At 37.8% G+C, this 23249-nt stretch overlaps 1 protein-coding gene across 7 annotated transcripts in view; it reads right to left on the bottom strand.

The window, feature by feature from the left end:
- Window positions 1-23249, bottom strand: part of Smap1 (small ArfGAP 1) — a 102017-nt gene that overhangs the window by 55358 nt on the left and 23410 nt on the right. For 5 of the 7 annotated variants that reach the window (XM_028867999.2, XM_037199638.1, XM_037199639.1 and 2 more), the window contains exon 2: window positions 13207-13340. The exons of 1 other annotated variant lie outside the window; for it this stretch is intronic. In XM_028867999.2, the coding sequence (XP_028723832.1) occupies window positions 13207-13340 (134 nt within the window). Of the gene's footprint in view, window positions 1-13206; window positions 13341-17270; window positions 17401-23249 lie in introns of those variants that run through there. One more of the 7 variants, XM_028868000.2, reaches the window with a different exon arrangement.

The raw sequence follows: 23249 nt of genomic DNA, 5'->3' as shown, positions 1-23249 counted from the left end.
ATAACTGAGTATCAACTTCAAAATATACTGTCTTAGCTAAATACCCAAAAAGCATCTATGCTCACATACCGCTGTTACAATGTAATATAGATAAAGCTCTTCTATTTCTGAAGCTCCCTAAGTACAAAACACTTCATCTTAATTTAGCATGAAAAACAAAACCCATATTCAATAATTCTGTTTTGAAAGTTTTAGAGCCTGAAAAGAATGGAGGTTGTCAATTTAAAGTTTGGATCTGCATTTGTTACCAAATTTGTCTATCTAATTAGCTAAAACAAAAATAAGCAAAATTAGCAAACTAAGAAAAAACGCAGGCTCAACAAGGACTACACCACTGGCCACGCTAAGGGGAAAGCTCAAGAGACTTCGACCTTACACGCAGACTGCGGACAACTATGGACGGCTGAGAGTGGGAGAAACGTCTTCTTCCCCAGGAAGAGCACAGCAAACGGCTATCCAATCCCAAAGATCAACCCTGAAAACATACAACACTTACAAGGAGCATGCAGGCCGAGCAGGTAGTACCTAGATAGTTAACACGCGTGCATGCATGCACATTACAACCACCAAAAGAAAAACACAACAGTCCACAAATTTAAGAGAGAAAGGGTGGATTACATGGGAGAATTTGAAGGGCAGGAAGGGAATGAGAGCATGAAGTTATAATTTCAAAAAATTTAAGAGTAGGAATAGATAGAAGAAAACAAGCAGGATAAAGGGGCAAAGTAAAAGGGAATTTTATTTAACTTACATAGGAGTGCTGTATTTGGTTTTAAAAATCAGTTTCAGGTCAATGGAACATTTAATGATCTAATAATAATGAAGCAGCACATAAAACATTTCACCTAAAACAAAACTAAATGTGTAAAGATAAAAGCTAACGGGGGAGATAGCTCAACTATAAAAAGTGCTTTGCTATGTAAGCACGAAGACCCGAGTGTTGTACCCTAGAACCTGTGTACAAAAGCCATGGAGAGATGGCTCCATGGTAAGAATGCTTACTGTCCTTCCAGGGGACGGAGTTCCCATCACCATAACAGGTACCTTACATCCTCCTGGCACTCCAGCTCCAGGGGACCTGATGCCCTCTCCTGGCATACACACACACACACACACACACACATAAAAATAATAGAAATAAATAAGCCAAGCATTGTGGCATGTACTTGAGGCAGAGAAGGGAAGATTCCTGAGGTTCACTGGCCAACTAATTCCAGGCCACTAAGCCAGTAAGAGACTGTCTTTTAAAGTAGCACTTGAGAAGCACTATCCAAGATTGCTCTGTGGTCTCTACAAACAAATGCACTTGTGTATATATACAGAGAGAGAAGAGAGAGGGAGGGAGGAGGAGGGAGGGAGGGAGGGAGGGAGGGGGGAGGGAGGGTGCTAAAGCCAGACAGAAACACAGGTGTCCAAGCTTAAGTCACTGTCAGTCTCAGGAAAGAAGCTTAAAAAAAAAGGCAAGACCAATCAAAACCACAACTGAAACCCCAAGTTAATGATCCTTTTCCTGAGAATGAAACCTGTTGACTTTTTTCTTTGTGTTAACATTCCAAACTCCTGAACAGCGGAGTTGAGAGGAAAATGTCTATTTGCCTACCCTACAGAGTAAACTGGAAAGGTAGTTCTTTCAGGTTCAGCAGCTCTGTGTAAGGTGGCTCTGGGTTCCTTGCCCCATCTTCCCTTTTCCTGAGTATGCTCCTCCTGTCTATCCGTAGGATGTTCCTGACATTTCATCACTGAGATGCTAAGATGAACCTGCTCAACAGACATTAAGAGTAAAACTAAGTTTTGTATTAATGTGTTATATCAGGAAGTCACTTGCATAGTCTTCACTAATTTTTTTCTACTTGTCTTTTGAGGTTTACTGGTGGCTTTTATTCAGGGAGAGCATATGGGGAGAGAGTTATATGTATGTGTGCAGAGGTACACTCATTTGTACATGCATATGGGAAGGCTTCCTCAGTCCTGCACCCTTTGAGGCAGTCTCACTGAACGGGAGCTTGCTGCTTAGGCTATACTGCTATACTGACTAATGAGCACTCAGATCTGCCCATCTCCTCCACTCTGCAATGCCAGGACATCTAAACCCAGCTCACACATATGCTGTAAGCACTCGCTGGGCCATCTCAACACTCCTCTGCTTGCTTTTTAAAAATGAGATACAATGAGTTGAAAAATAACAGAAAGCAGCTATTGTGAATGACTGGAATATAATAATGCCCTCTAAGTCCCCAATGGTACAAATGTGAGATAATAATAAAATCTTAAGTAGACATTAGTGTTTACAGAAGAACGTTTATAGAAGGATGCAGCATATCTCTGATAAATCTAGAAGAAAAGCAGAACTATTTAAACTAGGGCTGGAGAAATGTCTCAGTCTGTAGACACTTGCTGAAGAGCAGGAGGACTTGAGCTGGGATCCCCAGCACTCACGTAAAGAGCTAGGCATGGTACAACACATACATACCGATTCCTGAAGCTCACTGACCAACCAGCCAAACCAGTCAGTAAACATAAGGTTCAGTGAAAAAGCATGTCTCAAAAAAAAAAAAAAAAAAAAAAAAACCAGAACGTGTGTCACATTTCTTTAGTCCCAACATTTGGGAGGCAGAGGCAGAGGAAGATGGGTATCACATAGCAAGAAGTTCCAGATTAGTTATGTCTACACAGTGAGACCATGCCTCTCAAAAAGGGGGCGGAGGTGACTAAGGAAGACACCCAACATCAACCTCTAGCCTCCAAAGAAGCACACACTATTTAAAACTTCTACCTAATTTTCTGAGGAATAGATTGCAAGAAAGAAGAATCTGATGGCCGGGTCAAAACATTCTTGTATAATGATATAAAAACATATACCATCTAAATGTTTGTGTATTTACACATAAAGCACTTCAGGAATGACACACAAGAAACTTATGAACATGCTGTTTGTATGAAAACTAGATGTCTGATGGGAGAATTAAGAGTCTTCATTTCACAATGCTTAATCTTAGAGGTCTGCTCACTGCCCATATATTTCCTATTCCCCCAAACTGAATAAAATTGAGAAGGGATATTAATTCTACATTTTCCCTAAAATACAACAGCTGCTGCTGCTGCTACTACTACTACTACTAGCATGGAACTGAATGGGGAGAGGCATAAAAAATGTGGCACGAATAAAAAGGTTTCTCAACATGTAAAGATTGAAAATGTATTCAAAGTCAAATGTATAGTAGTCCAATCTGCTTCTGGGATTCTCAGGACTTCACTGCAGCCTAGACTTTGAACACATAACGTGTACATTTTGAACTGTGAATGCTCCCACACCATTTAGTGCCAATGAATACTGTCTGAAACACCTAGCCTAGGACTCAAGATGAATACAGTATGTTATAAATCAGTGTTTTTACTGCACATACAAAGTGTCCTTTCCTTGAGTGGACATAATGGTAGAATCACAAAAAACAAAGACTTCTAATATGTTCCTACCATCATTCCTTTACTGTGTTACAAGGTTTGGTTTGAAGAACTGTTATTTAAGTTGCTGATATGAATTCCATATAAAGCATAAAATAAATTCTGGCTTAGGATTAGAACCAATTTTCCAAAAATTTCTGCAATGACCTTAATCATACTTATACCATTTTGTGCTATTTATTTATACAAAGCGGCACTCTTAGCATTGATGTTTATAAAATCAAAATACCAAACAACTCTGCTGAAGATACTCTCTAACCTGTAATATCAAATATTCAGCTAAGATTAAACTCTTTATGTAACCATCAACAAGGACATCCATCTCACTTGTATGCAAATTTCCTTTCATCTTTAACATCATAAACAGTATGTTCAAATATATGCTAAAGAATTCCTTTAAAATAAATATTCTTATTTATTATCAATAAATGTCTGGTTTGTATGCCATTTTATATACCTATAAACCCAATTTATGTAAATATTTCACACACAAACAGGTCACAAGTAGAAAAAAGCTTTAGAAGGGGGCTAGAGAGAGGACTCAGCAGTAAAGAACACTTGCTATTCTTGCAGAGGACCCAAGTTCAGTTCCAGTACATGCATCCAAAGGCTCACAACTACCTGTAACTCCAGCTACAAAGGATCTGATGCCCTTTTCTGACCACCTAAGAATGTGCACACGTGTGTGAGTGTGTACAGAAACACACATAAAAATAAATCTTAGCTTAAGAAGCCAGGATCTCGAGGGAACTTAGCTAATGTACAAAAGGCCCTGAACCATAGTGGAAGACTTGATCCTTCAACTAAGAATAAAGTCTTTTAATGGATCAAAAGGTTATGAACCAACTAATGATATAAATTTCAAAAGAATCTCATCCAAGTAGATCTTACACTCAAAAATGGGTTCAAAGCATATTCATGGCATTTATCATCTTTCCTCAATAAGATCATCTTAAAAGAAACACTATGGCTGCTGAGGATCTTAAAAGTTTAATGTATTTTATAGGAAAGGGAAGCAGCTTGCTCTATTATTCCCTATCATCAAAGATCCTTAAAGATACAGAGGAAGATTTTCAATGACCTAAACTAATGTATATGATTGTTTTAAGAATAAATTATTATTAAAAGAGAAATGAATTCTTGTAGTTCCTAAAGAAAGTCTTCATGTCAAGAGACTCATCTCTACTATTACTTGAAATTTTCCACAACAATTGTCCATTTCCTTCTCAACAGCATCAGGATTCCTGACATATGAGCAAGCCTTTCTGGATGGTTTCAAGAGCTTCTGCAATCCAGCCACTGGAAAGAAAGGCCCACCATTTTTCGTCTCGGGAACTCTTTGAAATGTTTAAATACAGAATCCATTCCTTCAGCTTCATGAAACTGTTTGAGGGAAAGAGGCTGATGTCTTTTAATTAGTGTTTAAAAACATAAAATACATAATCTTTTTTTTTAAATAGTTAATTTTTATTTTATGTGCATTGGAATTTTTCCTGCATGTATGTCTGTGTGAGGATGCCGGATTCCCTAGAACTGGACTTATAGAGAGTTGTGAGCTGCCATGTGGGTACTGGGAATTGAACCCATGTCTTCTGGAAGAACAGCCAGTGCTCTTAACCACTGAGCCATCTCTCCAGCCCCTAAAATATACAATCTTTTACTGATGGTATAGGATTAGAGGAGACCTTTTTACAATTTCACAATATTCTGAAACCCTGATTTATCTGCTGCAGCATTTATTAATTAATATAATAATATATAATATACTGAGAGTATGTATTCTTTTTTAAAAGAAAGGGCAACTAAATTAAATATTGTTATAACAAAACTCATGTCATCTATACTATGAAATTTACACCATTTCAAATTCAAAAGTAAGCAATTACTTTCATCCTACATGCTTAAGGCCATACTCAGGAGTTATCCTAGACTCTGTCTTCTCTATATTTCTTGAAGGCTTCTCCCATGTATCATACCCATTGTCATTACCATAGCTCAACATCTAGCCACTAAGTTCCTGAGCTTTTACAGGAACATGTCCATCAGACTAATTTCCTTAAACACAACATGTTACTTTTCGACTTGGGATATTTTAAGAGCTTCTTATTGTGTTCCTGCCTCCAACCCCTAAGAGTCACAAGATCTACATCAAACCAATCCTAGCTATAACATTCATCTTCATCACCTGTGGCACATATAAAACACACCTTACTTTTTCAAACACAATGTATTTTCCATTGTTCTGCCACAATCTTCTCTGCCCATTCTCTGCTTTAAGCATTTCATAAGCAAAGCTTACTATGAAAAGAATGAGATTTAATGCTAAAACTTAACAATGACTAATATATGGAGGGAAAAAAAGAGCCACTGCTAAGTTAGTGGTATGCTGAAGAGCACTCATCATGTAGTTAACAGAGCTAGAACAAGAATCTAGGTCTATAGTTCTCCTGCCCTCTATCATTATTATGTCCACACATACAGCAAAGAAAGAATGTTAGTCTAAATGTGATGTGCAATGAAACTCGTAAGAACTACTTAGAGACTATCCCCTCACACAGGTATACATTCAATAAGTCTAACAATCTGCTACCAAATATAGTACTCTATGTGGGGACTTAAGTTCTTATCTTTAAAAAACTTGGTGTGGCTTTGGTTATGCTATCTCAAGTCTACCTGGGTTAGGCACTGTGAGTTTAACAGAATTAAGAATTTCTTTTAAGAACCATCTTGCAATTTTGTTCACTACTCTGAGCCAAGAACCACAGCCATCATTAGGCATGGAGAATTCTAAAATATATACATTAAAAAAAATTACTACTGTTCCCATTAAAATTTTAACTTAAAAATATGACTGTATACCTATGTTATATATATATATGTGTATATATATATATATATGTATATATATATATATATATACCAAGAGGGAATATATATATATACACACACACACACACACACACACACACACACATGTATATATATATAATCAAAAGGAAAACGAAAGTTGAGGGCACAATCCTGCACATTCAAATTCAAAATTTATGTGACTTTTCCCCAAATGGATTTGCTTTAAAAGGTCTCTTATAGCTTTATTATAAAACAGTATTTTATGTAATGTCTTACATCTCTTCACATGTACATAATAAACTCAATGCTGTACGCTATTCCCATTCTCTGCTAATCTTTGGAAATCCATTTAAAGAGCCTGGTAAGAATTCAGCATGAACAGACTACCAATCAACTTAAAAAGCATTCACATGAGGCCATAATTCAGACATTTTTTTTTTCCAGCTTGATGGGGTTATAATGAGCAATGTTCCCATAAAAAACAACCTGTTTTTATCTCAGATTTTCTTGAATAAATGTATAGAATTGTGCGCTGACAGTTTATTATGTTCCTAGTTCTATAAGACACTGTGAATGTTTATCTAAGGAGCAAAAGCTTAAGAAATTAATGTGCTAACACACATAGGTAAAATATTGCTTAATCATGGAGCTCTCCAAATTTACTTCAAAAAGCCTATAATTTTGCTCTATTAAGTGTTAACTGTCACAGGAATTATGTAACGGCAGAAACAGTTTTTGACGTTTCTAGAATCTTCTCAGGAGAGGTGTGAAGGTGTGAAGAGAAGGTAGACAGCTGGACTGGGGAGATGGCTATGCATGCATGAGAGCCTCAGAGTTCAATCACCAGCACCCATGTAAAACGCCAGGTTTGATGCTGCAAGCTTCTTCCCCTAGCACTGGAGAGGTAGAGACCAGATCCCTGAGACTCCCTGGCCAGCCAGCCTAGCCTACTTGACAAACCATAGGTCACAGTGAGAGACTCTGACTCAAACAAGATTAACAGCTTCCTGAAGAACAGTAACTAAGGGTTTGACTATGAGTAATCTTTGAGAATTCTGTATAATAATTATATTTGATTCAACTCCCTCCCCTAACTCCTGTCAAATCCATACTTCCTACACCTTATATACCCAAACTTTGTGTCTTCTTTTTTTTTTCTTGTCTTCTTTTTTTTTCTAACCCAACAATTGCAATTTGTGTTGCTCATACACTCTTGTCTGTATGGCCTCCACTGGAGTGTGGCTGCCACACCCTTAAAGAAAGGGTGACTTTCCCCTTCCCATCAACTATCAACGGCCAATAACTCTTCAGCTAGAGGTGGAACTTCATGTCTACAGCCCACCTACTACCGCACGTCCTTCTTTCTGGGACTTGGTATGGCTTGAACTCTTGCAGGTCTCACACAATCTGTCACAACCACTGTTCACATATACAACTGCCCTGCAGTTTCACTGTAATCATCCACCACCCCGGCTCTTACACTCTTTCCTCCCCTCCCCCCTTCCACAACCCAAGTCTTGAAAGGCAAGCATGTGATAGAGATGTCCCATTTTAGGGCAAAACATTCAAAAGTCTCTTATTCTCTGCACATCGGCCACTTACTGATCTCTTTATTAATCACTGTCCACTGCAAAAAGAAGCATCTCTGAAGAGAGCCAAGAGGTACACTAATCTATGTGTATAACAATGTCATTAAGATCTGTTTTAATATTATATCCACTTAGCAGAATAACAGTAGTAGGTTGTGGAGGCCCACAAAGGTTCCTAGTGAGATCTGAGTTTGCTTCATCCAGAAGGGCTGCATCAGAGGATTGCTTGACCATGTGCGTGGTCTCTAGGTGATTAGAAGGGTCTGCACTTGGCTGTGCTAGGGGAAGGTCTTTGCTCCACTCCTTGGCATTCCTACAAATAGCCCTTTAGAAGAGACAGTAAGGACCAGTGGATAAGGATCCAGGCCTTCCCAAGGCTATCCTGTGTTTCTATTGTTTTTCTCCCCTCTCTACACTTCTATCTAAATCTCTTATCGCTCTCTCCTCAAGAGTCCCTGGGGTAAATAAATGTGGGAGCTGGTCTCCCACAGTTGGTTTCCCCTTAAGGCCTAGCTACAGGTTCTTTAACTCATGATGTCAGATTTCAGTTTCATCTTGTGAAGCAGGCTTTAAATCCAACCAGAAAGTTAGATTTCTCCCAGGCACTGGTGAGCATGTCTTGAGAGGCTGGTTGTTCTTGTAGCTCTCAGGATTCACAGGTGGATAAAGCTGATGACTATTTTTCTCCTCCAGGAGCACACAGACTACCTTCTAGCACTATGAAAGCTAGACAGCAGGATGAAGCTTCCAGGATTTCTCAATGTTCTATGTGGTATCTTCAGCATCAAGTTCTGGAGAACATCAACAATAACCTATGTTTGGAAGTGTGCAGGGTGACATTTAGTCACTGCTGGTAGGAGTACAAATGGTGTAGCCAGCATGGAAATCAGGGTTGTTGGTTTCTCAAAAACCAGATACAGATCCACCACATGTACCACCATACCACTCCTGCACGTACACTCAAAGGACCCTATATCCTACCAGAGACACCTGCCCATCCATTGCATTACTGCTCTAGTCACAATAGCCAGGAAACAGGAGTGGCCTAGATGTCTATCACCTGATGAATGGATGACAAATATATGGCACACAATGGGATATTATTCAGCTGTTATGAAAAATGAAATACACAGGTAAATGGATAAAGCTACAAACAATCATCCTGAGTGAGGTAACCTTGACCCAGAACAACAAATATCACATGCTTTCATTCACTTTGGGATGTTAACTCATCTCCATATGTGTATTTCATAGAGGTCATAAAATCAGTAAAGAGCCACGGTGTGGAGAGGGGATTTTTTAAGAGAAGAGAGATAGAACACAGTAGACTAAAGGAACAAAGGAGAATAATGGAACACAAAGGGTTAAATTGGGTCGTGGGTAGCCTGGTAAAGACAGATAACTAACACTAAAGACCCTCAAAAACTCTACTCCTGTTCAAGCTTCCTAAAATACACACACACACACACACACACACACACACACACACACACATAAAAAGAGTTTAAATTTACATAATGGGCTGGCAATGCCCCTAACTAGATACCATGGGCTAACAAATAAAAAGGTCAGCGCTAGGAATGGGTTGCCTGTCTTGGAGCTGAAGGACATCCAGAGTTTTCCTTTGGTCTCTAAACACATAGGCACAACTACAAAGACACAGACACCCCAATACAAAACATAAATCTGAAAAGTCTATGGGTAATATTTACGGCAAAATTAGGTAATTGTTTATCTCCATAAAACTCAAACTCAATCCAGTAGGGACAAACCCCTAACAACCACTAGATCTGCTTGATGCCTACAACTAATAGATGTTAAATCAAAACAAAACAGGGAAAACTATGACCTGTAAACCACACTGAAATAGTAGAAAAAAGCACTTATTATTGAAAAGGAGTTTCAGTAATAAGCCAGCCAGTAAAAAGTGCAAAGGGGTCCTTAAGTTTAGACTAAGAGAAAAGAGTCCAGCCACTGAATAAACTCCTTCACACAACCACCTTTGCTCTTCCAGGACAGGGTTCCACAGGACTGGAGAGGGTATTCCTAGGAAATGGCTCAAAATTCTGCAAGGCAGGAATAACAGATATACAGGGGGGAAGTCAAAGTGAGAGAGGCAGGACAAGAAAGTCTCAGAAAGCACAGAATCTTGTTTTTAAATATTACATGAAGTTCACTGAGGAGAGAGGTGTATAAAATAAAAGAACAAGGCTACCTAAAAAGGAAAGGGAAGTTGTCAACCATGGTTGCTCATGCCTGGCATATCAAAATGCCTTGCCATCTGTATCAGTACATGTCTCCTTGCTGTGACAAAATGTTGGGCAAAAACAACTTAAGGAAAGGCAGGATTATCCTGGTTTATGGTTCTAGGGGATATATTCAGGGAAGGCATGGTAGCAAGAACAGGGGGCAGTTGGTCACCCTACAGCCAGTCAAGAGTCAAGAGATTCTTGACTTAAAGGTGTGCTCAGCTCACTTTCTCCTGTTTATTCAGAAAGAGACCCCAATCCATGGAATGATGCGACCCACATTTAGGGTGAGCCTTTCTACCTCAATTAACCTAATCTAGATAATCCCTCAAAGACATGCCCAGAGTTGTGTTACCACGGTAATTTTAAATCCTAGTAAAGCTGACAATCAAGATTAACCATTATAGATGAAATTACTATTTTTGGCTAGTGCTCTCAAAAAGAAATTCGTAATATTCAATAATACAGAACAACTGACCCTCAGCAGTAAATTTAGAAACTAATTCATCACAACAGATTACCAGAAAGAAGCTAAATTGCTTATTTTAAGATATTTCAGGGCAACAATCCTGAGGGTTTTATATAATGGAGAAATGAACCAATACTATTAATTAACATATTAGCATTTATTGTTTAAAATGTGTCAGATACTAGACTAGCTCATGTTTCACCCATTCTAACTTATATGATTCTCCCTTCTTATTCTGCAAGTAAAACATCAAAATAAAAGACATCAAAATAAAACATGAATGCCTCCTAAGACCAAATACCCTGGGAAATCATACAAGTCTAATTAGTCTAATTTTGGCAGTCTGTCTTGATGACTTTGTTCTACTGCCTTACTGGAATCACTTGCCTTGAAATGTTCTAAGCCAAAATATAGATTGAACAAAACATAGCCTGGAAAACTCAGCATTATCAACAAACACTTACTTGTTTTAATTGGTCATCTCAGAACATCTTTTTAAAAACAATAGTAACTAATTTGCATGGCTTACAAGTACTCACAGGGCCCACCACAAAATGCTAGATGGCCCACCTATCTGCAGTTTATGTTTTTATGTTTTAAAGTAAAACAAATGATTATCACTGGATTCTTGAGGACATTCTAGCCTTACTTCTCATCATGGCACAGTGGGAAGAAGAGCTCTGTGGGCTATGGCCCAGGCAGAGTATCACTGGTGACAAACAATTATAAAGTCTTACATTCCATAATAATTCTTACTTCACGAAGTCGACAGGTAACACCAAATTTATGTTCAAATATGTTTCAAATATTGTACATTATTTGTTTTTAAAATCCCTGGTTTCTTAAAGTCAGTACCTTGCCACATACCTATTATCTATTTCACAAAAATCAGTTAACTACAATTCTGATGGGAAAATTATACTCTAAACTGTACAGCTACCTGCCTCAAATAATCTGTTATTCAAATTCTCTCAATGGTCTTTTTAAAGTATTTCCAAGGATCTAGAATGTCTAATAAGTCTGTGTCTTGTCCTTGGTTTAGAATGAGTCATTAAAAAGTACACCCCCTTTTGTCTTCAATATTTTATCCTCTGTAAGACTTTACAAATACAACTTAAATATTTTAATCTACTCATCATCTTTTCCTGAGAAAGATGTCATTTAGTTACCACATCTGCTACAGAGATGGTAATAGGAACACTATCTCATATAAAGTGTTCAAAAGTTCTCCTTTACTGATCTAATCTGTATGGTTTCTCCTCCGGAATTTTGAAAATACTCAAAAGATAATATTTCCTTGTATGGCCTTAACCAGCAATAATCTCAGAAGCTAATTTTAAGATAGAACTAAATCAACTATACTTGACTTTATAGTCTGAAGATCTTTACTAATTCTGTTAACTTACCACAACCATGTAGGTGTATTTTTTCTGATTCTGAGGTATGTCTGTGTGTATCACTGAAGTTCAACCACATACTGTTGCCCTCTGTATCTCTGAGCTCTGCATCTATAGCCTCTTAACAACTCCAGACTGAAAACAGGAGGGAAAAACTCACATCTGTACTGAATATATATATATATATATATATATATATATATATATATATATTACTGCACGTGTGTGTGTGTGTGTGTGTGTGCGCGCGCGTGCGTATGTCTTTCTACATTATTTTCTTGTCGTTATTCTTAAACAAAATAGTCTAAAAGCTACTTGCATGGCATCTAAATGGTATCCAGTACTGTAAGTAACTAGGAATGATGTAAGGCATGTGCAAAAATGAGTATGAATAGATACATGCAAATGTGATTCCATCTGTTAGAAGCACCTGAGCATCAATGGGTTTGGGTATCTAGCAGTCATCCTGGAAGTAATCTTTTGTGACACCAAAGATAGCTATATGCTAATATATTTAGAATTTTTAATGGCAATTTCAAAAGGCATAATAAAATCAGTGTGATTTTACTGTGAATTACACAGTAAGACCAATAAACGTAATTGTTTTTACATAGGCAGCTCACCTGAAGGATTAATAAGTAAGATTTTAAACATTTAAAACTGTCACCCTGGAAAACAGCAAACCCTTACAATTATAAAGTCATCTGTGACAAAGCTAACTACTCTACACAAACCCAAACTGGACAAAACAACATTTTCTCACTGGACTATCATCCACTGCTAGCCTCTCTCCGAACGCCAAGAACACTTCTCTATACAGAAGAGAAAGCCTTCAAGTCAGTTTTCAGGCCAAGAGATGATTTTTTTTCCCTTTATCTTTACCCAGACTCCCTCTACTGGTAGGAATATTAAACTCTGGAACTAATAGTGGCAAATTTCACCAACCAAATAAAACATTTTTAAGTACTGTGGAATCAACATTTTAGACGAAAGAAAAATAGATTTAAAACTGGCTACCACAGACTCAACAAGAATTTAGTATAAGTGAATTAATAAATGAAATAACATTCAAATTGGCATATGCCATTTCAGCATGTATTTTAATATTAATCCTTAGATACAAGATAGACTAAGTATTTTAAAGTTATTTAAAATACATTTTTAATAATTTCTTGTTCAGTGATGTTTACCTGTATCTGTTCTGGTGTCCATTGGTCTAGATTGACTGACTTGACCCTGGATATATGAACCCCAAGATTTCTATGAATTCCAGCACATCTGATGCAAATAAACACACCAATATTCCAGGAAGCCCATCGGGGACCTAATGAAGGAAAGAAACAAGGGAAGGCAAGTATTAGAAACTAGAACATCCTGACTATATACTAGTTGTATTCTAACTCTTAATTGTTGATAGAAGCTTACAGAAATCACATGCTCAAGTTTTTTTCAAATGGTACTGGCAATAGTTTCAGAGAATGCCATGCCATACATGCACTGAAAGGTTATAAATCAATCTTTAAGAACCTTAGTCAGGACTGGGAAGATGGATCAGTGAGTAAGAGCATTTGCTATCCATGCACGTGGATCTGAGTTCAAATCCCCAGCATCCATGTAAAAATCCAAGCACACCAATGCATGCCTATAACCCCAGCATTGGAGGGCCGAGCTGGAAGATCCCTGGACAGCCAGCACCCTAGCCAAGACTGTGAGCTTCAGGTTCAGTGAGAAATCCTGTCAAGACAACATGGCAAACAGGGATCCATAGAAAAAATACCAGACAACATCCTGCTCTGGCCGCCACATAAGCACACAAGAGCCTGCACACTCGTGTTTATTGCATACATCACACACACAGAGAGAAAAGAACCTTAGTCATTCTACTGGTCTTGCTTTCCTGGCAATGTTTCCCTAACTTCAAGACTTTAAAACTAATTAATTCCAACAGTTTTCACTATGCATATTTGAACAGCAGCAATATATACCTCAACGAAAAGTTCTTTATTAAGTAAATAAGATAATAATTAAAATGTTAATAATAAACCAAATAAAGAAGTTTTTGTTTTTTGAGACAGGGTTTCTCTATGTAGTTTTGGTGCCTGTCCTGGATCTTACTCTGTAACCTAGGCTGGCCTAGAACTCAGAGATTTGCCTGGCTCTTCCCCCTGAGTGCTGGATGAGTCACTGCAGCCCGGCTAAGAATTTTATTTGTAAGACAGGGTCTCATTAAACAGCCCTGGCTGGCCTCAAACTTGTGACTGTCCTGCAGCATCTTGAGTAGCTAAGATTCCAAGTGCAGAAGGCTCATTAAAAAACAAAAAAAAAGTAACGAACTATAGAAATGATCCCTGCCTGGGCTACCAAGTGAGTTCCAGGAAAGGCGCAAAGCTACACAGAGAAACCCTGTCTCAAAAAACAAAAAACAAAATACAAAAAAAAAAAAAAAAACAAACAAAAAAAGTAAATATTTCTGTGAATGGTATGCAGGCCTATAATCCCAAAACTTTGGAGGCTCAGGCAGGAGGGTTATGAGTTCAGGGTCAGTCTATGGTAAATAGCAAGAGTATATCTAAAAAAATGGGGGGGGGGTATCAATAAGAAAGGGTAAACCGAAAAAAATGAGCAGATAAAAACAAGTGGGTACTTGAAAGAAAAAATTGTTTGTCCAAGAAACATGAAAACATGTATACTCTCAAAATGTTCTTTAAACTACAAAGGCCTCAACTGTGCTCTAATACAGTGGAAAAGGATATCTGCAATAAGGAAAACAAGACTGCCTCAAAAAGCCACATATCCAATGATAAATCTCAAAAGTATCAGATTTTAACAATGTTTTAAAAGGAATAAGCCACGTATAAAGTTGAAAACATGAATATTAACACATATCCACTAAAAGCTTCCACATCTGTCATGGAACTGAGGCAGGGTCTGGTACTGAGAAATGAGAATGTGGTCAGAGAAAAATGTCTGGGAATGGTATGCAGGCAGCAGGCCTAGAGGGCACTGGTTACTCTGCTTCTGAAGACAGGTGGTAAGAAGACAAGTGTTTGTCTTACTAACTTCATACGCATATAAAAACTGACGTTCTCTAAATGGCATTTATTTCAGTCATGGTCAAGAAATTCCGGAGAACACTGCAGACACTAACATGAATATAAAAACACAAGCCCTGACTCTGTTACTCTTCATACTTTAAATACCTTCTTTCTGTGCATTATTTTAAGTTTTCTCAGGATTATTTTCACATATTGCTTGTAGAATTTTTAAGTGGAAAAAATTAAGTTTCTAGAAAGCTTCTGGAAAACATTTCTGGATTTCTAAAAATTATCTGATCATGAAGAATTAGCTACATAAGAGTCATAAATAGGTATTAAGCTTTTTAAAAACTGCAAGCTCTTTTAAGTGTATACTTTCATCTATAGGTGACGGTTATTCTACAAAACCACATTGAAGCCAGTTATTACAAAATAGTAAAAATTAAACACACACCTACAGATCCCTCCTCCCCAAGGAAGAGAAAACAAACACACACACACACACACACACACACACACACACACACACACACACGCCCCTCTACATCTGAATATTCCACTATAGGTCTAGGAACTGGCATCTACAAACCGAGACACATTTTGGACTTCCACAACAAATCCAGACACAGTTGCCTCCTTCAGCTACCCCTAACCATTTCTCACAATTTATTACATAACAATACATCACAGTTTGAAACTTACACAGAAATCTAAAATAGGTTAAAGTAGATAAGTAAGTAGTTTAATAAATTTACAAGTCTCAAACCACAAAAGGTTAAAGAAATGCTGGCATCTCAGCTTACTGTCCATTTCACCTGGGATATTGTGACAACACCAGCTCTAATTCTGGAGTTCCTGGACTGACACCAAGAATTCTGTCTTTCTAGTGAGTTCCCAAAATGCCCAATCTGCCATCCACTGACCACATTTTTGAAAAGCAAAACTCTATAGATTATTCTTGAGTCTTCAATTCAAACATTCAGTACACAATAATTGCATACAATTCTGCCAAGCCACAAGAAATGTGTTCTAAGACAGACACAAAGCCTTATACTGACTACTACATACATATTTCTTACACATATTTATTTATTTAGATAGATCTGGAGGACCCAACCTTCTAAACAGGTATTTGGCAAAGGGTTCAGCATTGTTAGATAAAGCTCACTGAAGAATGTTGATTTCATGTTAAATCTATAGGGTAAGCAGCTCTTATTGGTTTTCCTATTGAAATGACTAAGTTACTAACTAAAGTTACTAAGGCATGAATTGTTGAGCTGGTTGACTCAAACCTGCCAAATCCTTTCCCTGTCCCTTTCGAAGCTGTGGGGAACAAAACCAAGTAACTATACCAGATAGGGCACAGATGGGAACCAGAAATGAGCCACCTCTGTTGTCTCTGTGGATCCTAAGTACAGTGGGACTCTGCATGATACTGCTACCATGCCTGAAGGTGTACCCCGTTGGCAGCAACCACAACTTCAGCCACGCCATTCTGCAAAACTGGGGGAGCTTCCAATCAGCCAGCCATGTTCTTGGAGATTTCTGGAGCTGTACAGAGAAATGCTATGGCTGTAGGAATACTTTCCTCAGTCCAGCTACCAACACATGGGAGACTTCCCAAGAGCAGAGCCCTCCAAGAGACTTCCTTCCAAGTACTGACAACACAACTATGAGGGACACCATTCAAGCCACAACAAAGTCTCTTTTAGTCACAGCCACCATATACCAGTCAAGACATGGAACCAACTTGAGTGTCAGTCCATCAGCAGGAAAGAAAGAGTGATATTCTGATCTGCTTTAAGGCCCACTCCATGAGATGGAACCCATACCCAATACTGCTTGGGTTATCAAGAACCTGAGACCAGCCACCTAAGGGAAAACCAAAAATTACTGTTCTCCAAAAGGAACATAGCAGTAAAATGACCCCTACAGACATTCTGATTTGCTCTTAGATTAGGGATTTGCTCAGCCATCATCAGAGAAGCTTCCTCATCCAGCAGATGGAAACAAATACAGAGACTCACAGCCAGACAACATGCAGAGAGTGAGAGACTTCAAAACACTAAAAAGGGGCATCTCCATCAAATCCTTCCCCCTCAGGGCTCAGGGGAATCCTATGGAAGAGCAGTCAGAAAGAGTCTAAGAGCCAGAGGGGACAGAGGATACCAAAGAAACAAGACCTTGGAAACAGCAGGACCAATACAATATGAACTCACCGAGACTGGGGCAGCACGCCCAGGGCCTGCCTGCATGGGTCTGCACAGATGGGGGCCTGGAGCCGAAAGGAGGAGTGGACACTGTTGGACTCTGTAGCACCCCACTGTATGTAAGTGTCACTGTTTCTTTTTTCCCTTCTCTGAATACTTATTTTTTCACAGGAGCATGTACGGACTAGTCCTGCCACAGACTGGGATGGGATTTGGGGTGGGAGGAAGAAGTGACTGACAAAGAAGAAAGAACACTTCAGTCAAGGAAAATGGATTTCTGAAAACTTACTGTAGTTTTAAATTACTAGCTTTTACTTCTCATAAAATTAAAAATACCCCATGCTCAATTTCCATTTAACTTCAACACCAGCAATATGGTGACTGAAACTTTTAAAAGAGAGGAGAGAGTGGACACGGGGGAAGGCCAGAATGCTAACCATTTTCTTGTAACAAGAAAAAGGGGGTGTGTGCCTCTGAGATGGTCATTAGGCGCTTGTTTGTCCAAACTTCAGTGAACCTGACAGCCTCATTTCTTAGGTACAGCTGTTGTGGGACAGTCTCTTCATTTTGTTACTATCCACCACTGATCATCTTCTCACAGCAGCATGAATTCTTAGCCAAATCCATTCTCCTTCCCATTTGTCTAAGGTTCCCCGCCCCGTTTTATTAAAGACATATTCTTTTCTGGTACACTATATCCTGATTACAGTTTCCCCTCCCTCTACTCCTCCCAATTCTTCCCCACCTCCCCTCCCACTGGATCCACTCTCTTTCAGTCTTTCATTAAAAAAAGAACAGGCTTCTAAGAGATAACAACAAAACATAGCAAAATAAAATATAATAAGCTAAAACCACAACCATCACATCAAAGTTGGAGAAGGCAAACCAACAGAAGGAAAAGGCCCCAAGAGAAGTCACAAGACTCAGAGACCCACTCATTCACACACTTAGGAGTTCCATAAAATACTAAACTGAAAGCTATAATATATACACAGAGGATCTGGTGCAGACCCATAAAGGTCCTGTCATGAAGAAAATAATTTTGATAATTAATGTCTCTCTGTATAAGAACTGAAAGAACTGATGTTTAAAAAAAGGTTCATATAAGGAAAAGCAGAAATATTCGATAAAACAACACTCTGAATTAACTGTAAAGTCTAACTACTCTTTTACCAAGTTCACAAATAATAGATGGTTGACTAATACCATTTAATGGCTTTGAAATAACATATAATAACACTGATGAATCAAAAATTTAACAAACACAACTATAGAGTAAATTGGCTTTGCTTTTATTTTTAGCACAAGGAATACAAAAATGAAGACCAATTTTTACATTAAGAATAGCAAACTATAATTATGCAAACAGATGTTTTCAAAAGTATAAAAGTGAGTGAGATGATACACAAAGCAGTTTTAATAACATGGTACAGAATAACACCAAATGTTTCCATTTGGCTTGAATAGTATGTGCTATCAGTGTAGAGCAAAGTAAAATAAAACTTAAAAATGAAGATCCTGTCTGAAGAAAGTTCCTCTACGTGGTGATTCAGTCTTCAGAGAGTACAAGATTAATGCAAATCATCTGCATCATTTGGTCAGCAATGACAGTCTTTCACTGGAACATAGGAGTAGCAGCAACATCAATGATTCTGTCATTTTCTCCGAGTTATTAAGAGCTGCATGAGGACACATGCTCTAAATAAACCTGAATATAACTATCATCTTCAACAAACTTGGGAGACACGCAAATTTCAATTGAAAAACATTTAAAAGTAATTTTCTTTCCATGTCTGTCACTACTAAAACAGCACACTGAACTCCACTTCTAGCCAAATATGTAAATATAATGACTAAAACAACTTAAAAGGCAAACAAAATACATAAAAGAGCATTCCTAAAGAAATTAGTTATCAAGAAATGGCAAATAAAACTAGGTAAGTGCCCTACAATAAACTCAGTTTACTTCTAGGAAAACTATCTAGGCTATGGCACAAAGATAAACTCAGGCCAAGCCACGCTACATAACAAGATCTTGTCTCAAAAGTACAAAAAAGAAAGAAAGAAGGAAGGGAGGGAGGGAGGAGGGAGGGAGGGAGGGAGGGAGGGGAGAGAGAGAGAAAGAAGGAGGGAGGGAGGGAGGGAAGGAGAGGGAAGGAAGGAAGGAAGGAAGGAAGGAAGGAAGGAAGGAAGGAAGGAAGGAAGGAAGGAAGGAAGGAAGGAAGGAAGGAAGGAAGGAAAGTGGAAAAGAAATCCAAGGCTCCCAAAATTAGGCATGTGAAAGCAAAAACAGGTGTGTACATTTATGAGAGGGCAATTAAGAGGTCTTTACGGTGATGTAACTCTCCCATATCTTGATTTGAGATGCACATTTTTGAATCTACACATGTGGAAAGATGCATACAGCTATATAAATATATCTATTTATTTATTTACACACACACACACACACACACACTTAAGTGTAGTAAGTAAAACCAACCATTGGTGAATTATATCAATGTCCATATCCTGGTTGTGATAGTCTACAGTTTTATAAAATGTTACCATTACCAGAAACTGGATCACCTGTCTAAATCTCGTAACCAACTAACACGGACAATACGATCACTCACACTGTCAAAAGGCTTAGAATCTCTATGTACTGACTCACGTTTCTTTCCACTCCAAACCCACCAACAAGGAAAAGTAGCTTTTACCTCAACTGTGATCTTTAGTTACTTTCTAACTCAAATACTCATAACCAAGAATGAAAATGCCAGAAATACTCAATACCCTACACTGAGAAAACTAATCATTTGGCAGTAAATATATGGGAGCTGAAGTAAATTACATAGTACAATAAAATCCTAACCATCTTCTATCCTACCAAAAATATCCTTCAGTTAATTATTCACGGAGAAAGTGTTCTATGTAAAAAGGATACATGGCAAAAAAAAAAAAAAAAAAAAAAAAAAAAAAACAAATGTATTACAAATTTAAGAACAGTGGTTATTTCATGAAAATTATAACCCTTATTTCAACTGTGAAAGCTGGGAAACACTGGAGGCATAATAAAAGCAATAGTAAGGAGGTAGAAAAATGGATCAGAAGTTCAAGGCCAGATTCAGCTACATGATGAGTTCATTATGGCCAGCCATGCCTCCATGAGACCTTGCCTTAGTAAACTATAAATTTTTTAAATGTTAACATACTTATTAATTGAGATTTCTGTGATATTAAAAACAGGTTATACAGTCTGCACTGTCCAATACCACAGCTCTTGGCTAAACATGACTATTAAACCTTGAAATGTAGCTAATGAAACAAACTGAATGTTTAAATTCAGTTAAATAGACACACATAACTAGGAGCTTCCACAGTGAATACAGCAGATCTAGAATTCACAGAAAAATTCAATCAACAATACAACTACACACACACACACACACACACACAGCCACAATGCAGTATCAATCATTAGTGTAATACGTACTTCTCAACCAGGGCACTACTGACATTTTAAACAGAACAATTTACTGTATAGGACTATAGCAAAAAGAATATATTCCTTTTAAATAAGGACATTTTTCCAAAACTCTATTTTATAGCACTCTTAAGTTACAAAGTATTATTTCATTCAAAGAAATTACTAGTGATTTTGTTTAACAGCAATAATATATTTTAACCAGCAGAGGGCAGATATAACACCACAACATACTGAATTTAAATGTTTAAGAAGTTCTAGTGTAGGAAATCAAAGTCATCAATATATTCCCTTACACAAAAGGGATTGTACTTTGTGCTGAAAAGGAATGTACATTTTGTTTAAAATGTATTGACAATTGTTAGATCTCCCTAGAAACCTGGTTTTGTTCACTTTATGCATTTATTCTAGTTAACTATCATCCCTTAAACAAAACAACTAACAAATGTCAATTCATATTTCAAGGGCTACTTACATATATATTAACAATATTTCCTCAGCTTAAAAATAAATTACAAATCATTTTCCACATAGAGCATATATTATCTGAATTCCAAAATAAAATGAAATTTTCAAAAGGTGCTAAAAAATGGAAAAGTGTATTTAACAATTTGAAACACTGCTAGCATACCACCAGCTTCTGGCTTGGATATGCACCACCATGGTCCCCTTTACCTCATCTATTTGGTTTTCCTGACAAGATCTCCACTTTAGATTCCCTTTTTCTTGAGCCTTCTGTTTTAGATTCCTCTCTTCCTGATGCTTCCTTAAGGTCCTTCCATGATTCTATTTCCTCCTTGCTAAATCCTGGCCATTCAGCCTCTAAGTTAGACAAGCATTTATTAAGCATTAAGTTAGATGCTTAATCGAGTCATTATGGCTTTGGCAAATTCATCTATGCTAATAATTCTCCAGAAGCAACAAGTCTCTGTCAATCCTCTCCCGTGAATTTCTACCAGGGACCCAGACCTGCCTCTGGAAGAACATGCATCTTTTCCAGAGCTTTCCCTTCCTGCAATAATTCTGCCCCATTATCATTCAAGTCTGATTCTCTCTCTCTTCAAAAAATAAAGTAAAAAACACCTTTTCAATTAAAAGCCCTCTCCCAACATCTAATCTTGGTGATTTTTACTTTCTCTGTACTTCTGTAACATGTCATGCTTGTACAACACTTTCCCCACATGTAGCCAGACTACACTCTATTTATGCCCTGCCTGCCTGTTTCTTTAATAAGGTGCTGGAGCAGTAGTTGAAAGTGTACATCTTGAGGCAACAACCAGGCAGGGAGATAGAGTGCTAACTGGGAATGGTGTAGGCTTTTGAAACCTCACAGCTCACGCCGATATCCCTCCTAGTCCTTCCCAAACATTTCCACCAACTGGAGACCAAGTATTCAAACATATGAGCCTATGGGAGTGGGGTGGGGGAAGATTCTCATTCACACCACCACAGCAAGGCTTCTGCTGTATTATCTCTTACCAACAATATCTACTCTCAAGAACAGAAAGATACTTTTTACTTTGTAAAATGATTAAGTACCCTTTTTTGAGACTTCCATAAAGTATTCTTGCACTGGCCTAACCCTAGAATCTGTCCCACTGTATTATTTACCAAACCAAACATAATTCATAAATGCTTCCTATAAAGTAATAAAATGACCGTGTGTGTGTGTGTGTGTGTGTGTGTGTGTGTGTGTGTGTGTGTGTGTGGCCATTTTATTACTTTTATATTTGCCAAACACTCTTCTATCAAAACTCTTTGCAGACATTACTTCAGAAGCTCCTCCAAACCCTGTAATACAGGACTCATTACAGATAAAATGTCATTAAAGCTCAGAGTTTAAACATATGCCAAAGAAGGGAGAAATAGGAAAATGAAGGGAGAACAGAAAAGAAAAAGAATATGAAGGCAGAAAAAACAATCAGAGCCAAAAGCAGGAGAGCCGAGACTTTGAACCTAGAGTTTTCACCATTAAATGAACCTGCCTCTCAACGGTAACAGAGCCTGGACTATCAATCCACAGTCAACTGAAGAACACTGTAGATAGAAAGATGACTTCAGAACTATGATTTTTATAGCTATTCCTTAAATTTTTGAAGGAATAAATGCATAAAAGTTCAAAATATTTTTAAAAATTGGAAAAATTAAGTGAAAGGTTCTTTGTGAACTAATGGAATCTACAAATACCAAATTCTCCTACAGCTAATTAAGTTAGTTTGCTTTAGCAAAGAAGTGATAAGTGATGTCTTTCTGTATGCTGTGAATATGTGTTGCTCTGATTTGCTGATAAATAAAGCCACTTGGCCTATGGCAAGTCAGCTTAGAAGCAGGCAGGAAATCCAAAACAGACATAGGAAGAAGGCAGGGAGAGATGCCAGCCGCCACCAAAGGAACAACATGCCAGCAGACCAGTAAGCCACGACTACATGGCAACTTATAGGTTTATAGAAATAGGTTAATTTAAGATATAAGAACTAGCTGGCAAGAAGCCTGCCATGGCCATAGTTTAAAAATAATATAAG

The sequence above is a fragment of the Peromyscus leucopus genome, chromosome 16_21, assembly GCF_004664715.2.
Source record: "Peromyscus leucopus breed LL Stock chromosome 16_21, UCI_PerLeu_2.1, whole genome shotgun sequence".
Taxonomy (NCBI): Eukaryota; Metazoa; Chordata; class Mammalia; order Rodentia; family Cricetidae; genus Peromyscus; species Peromyscus leucopus.
Note: the sequence above shows the minus strand (reverse complement) of the source record. Positions and strands in the feature narration are given on the sequence as shown.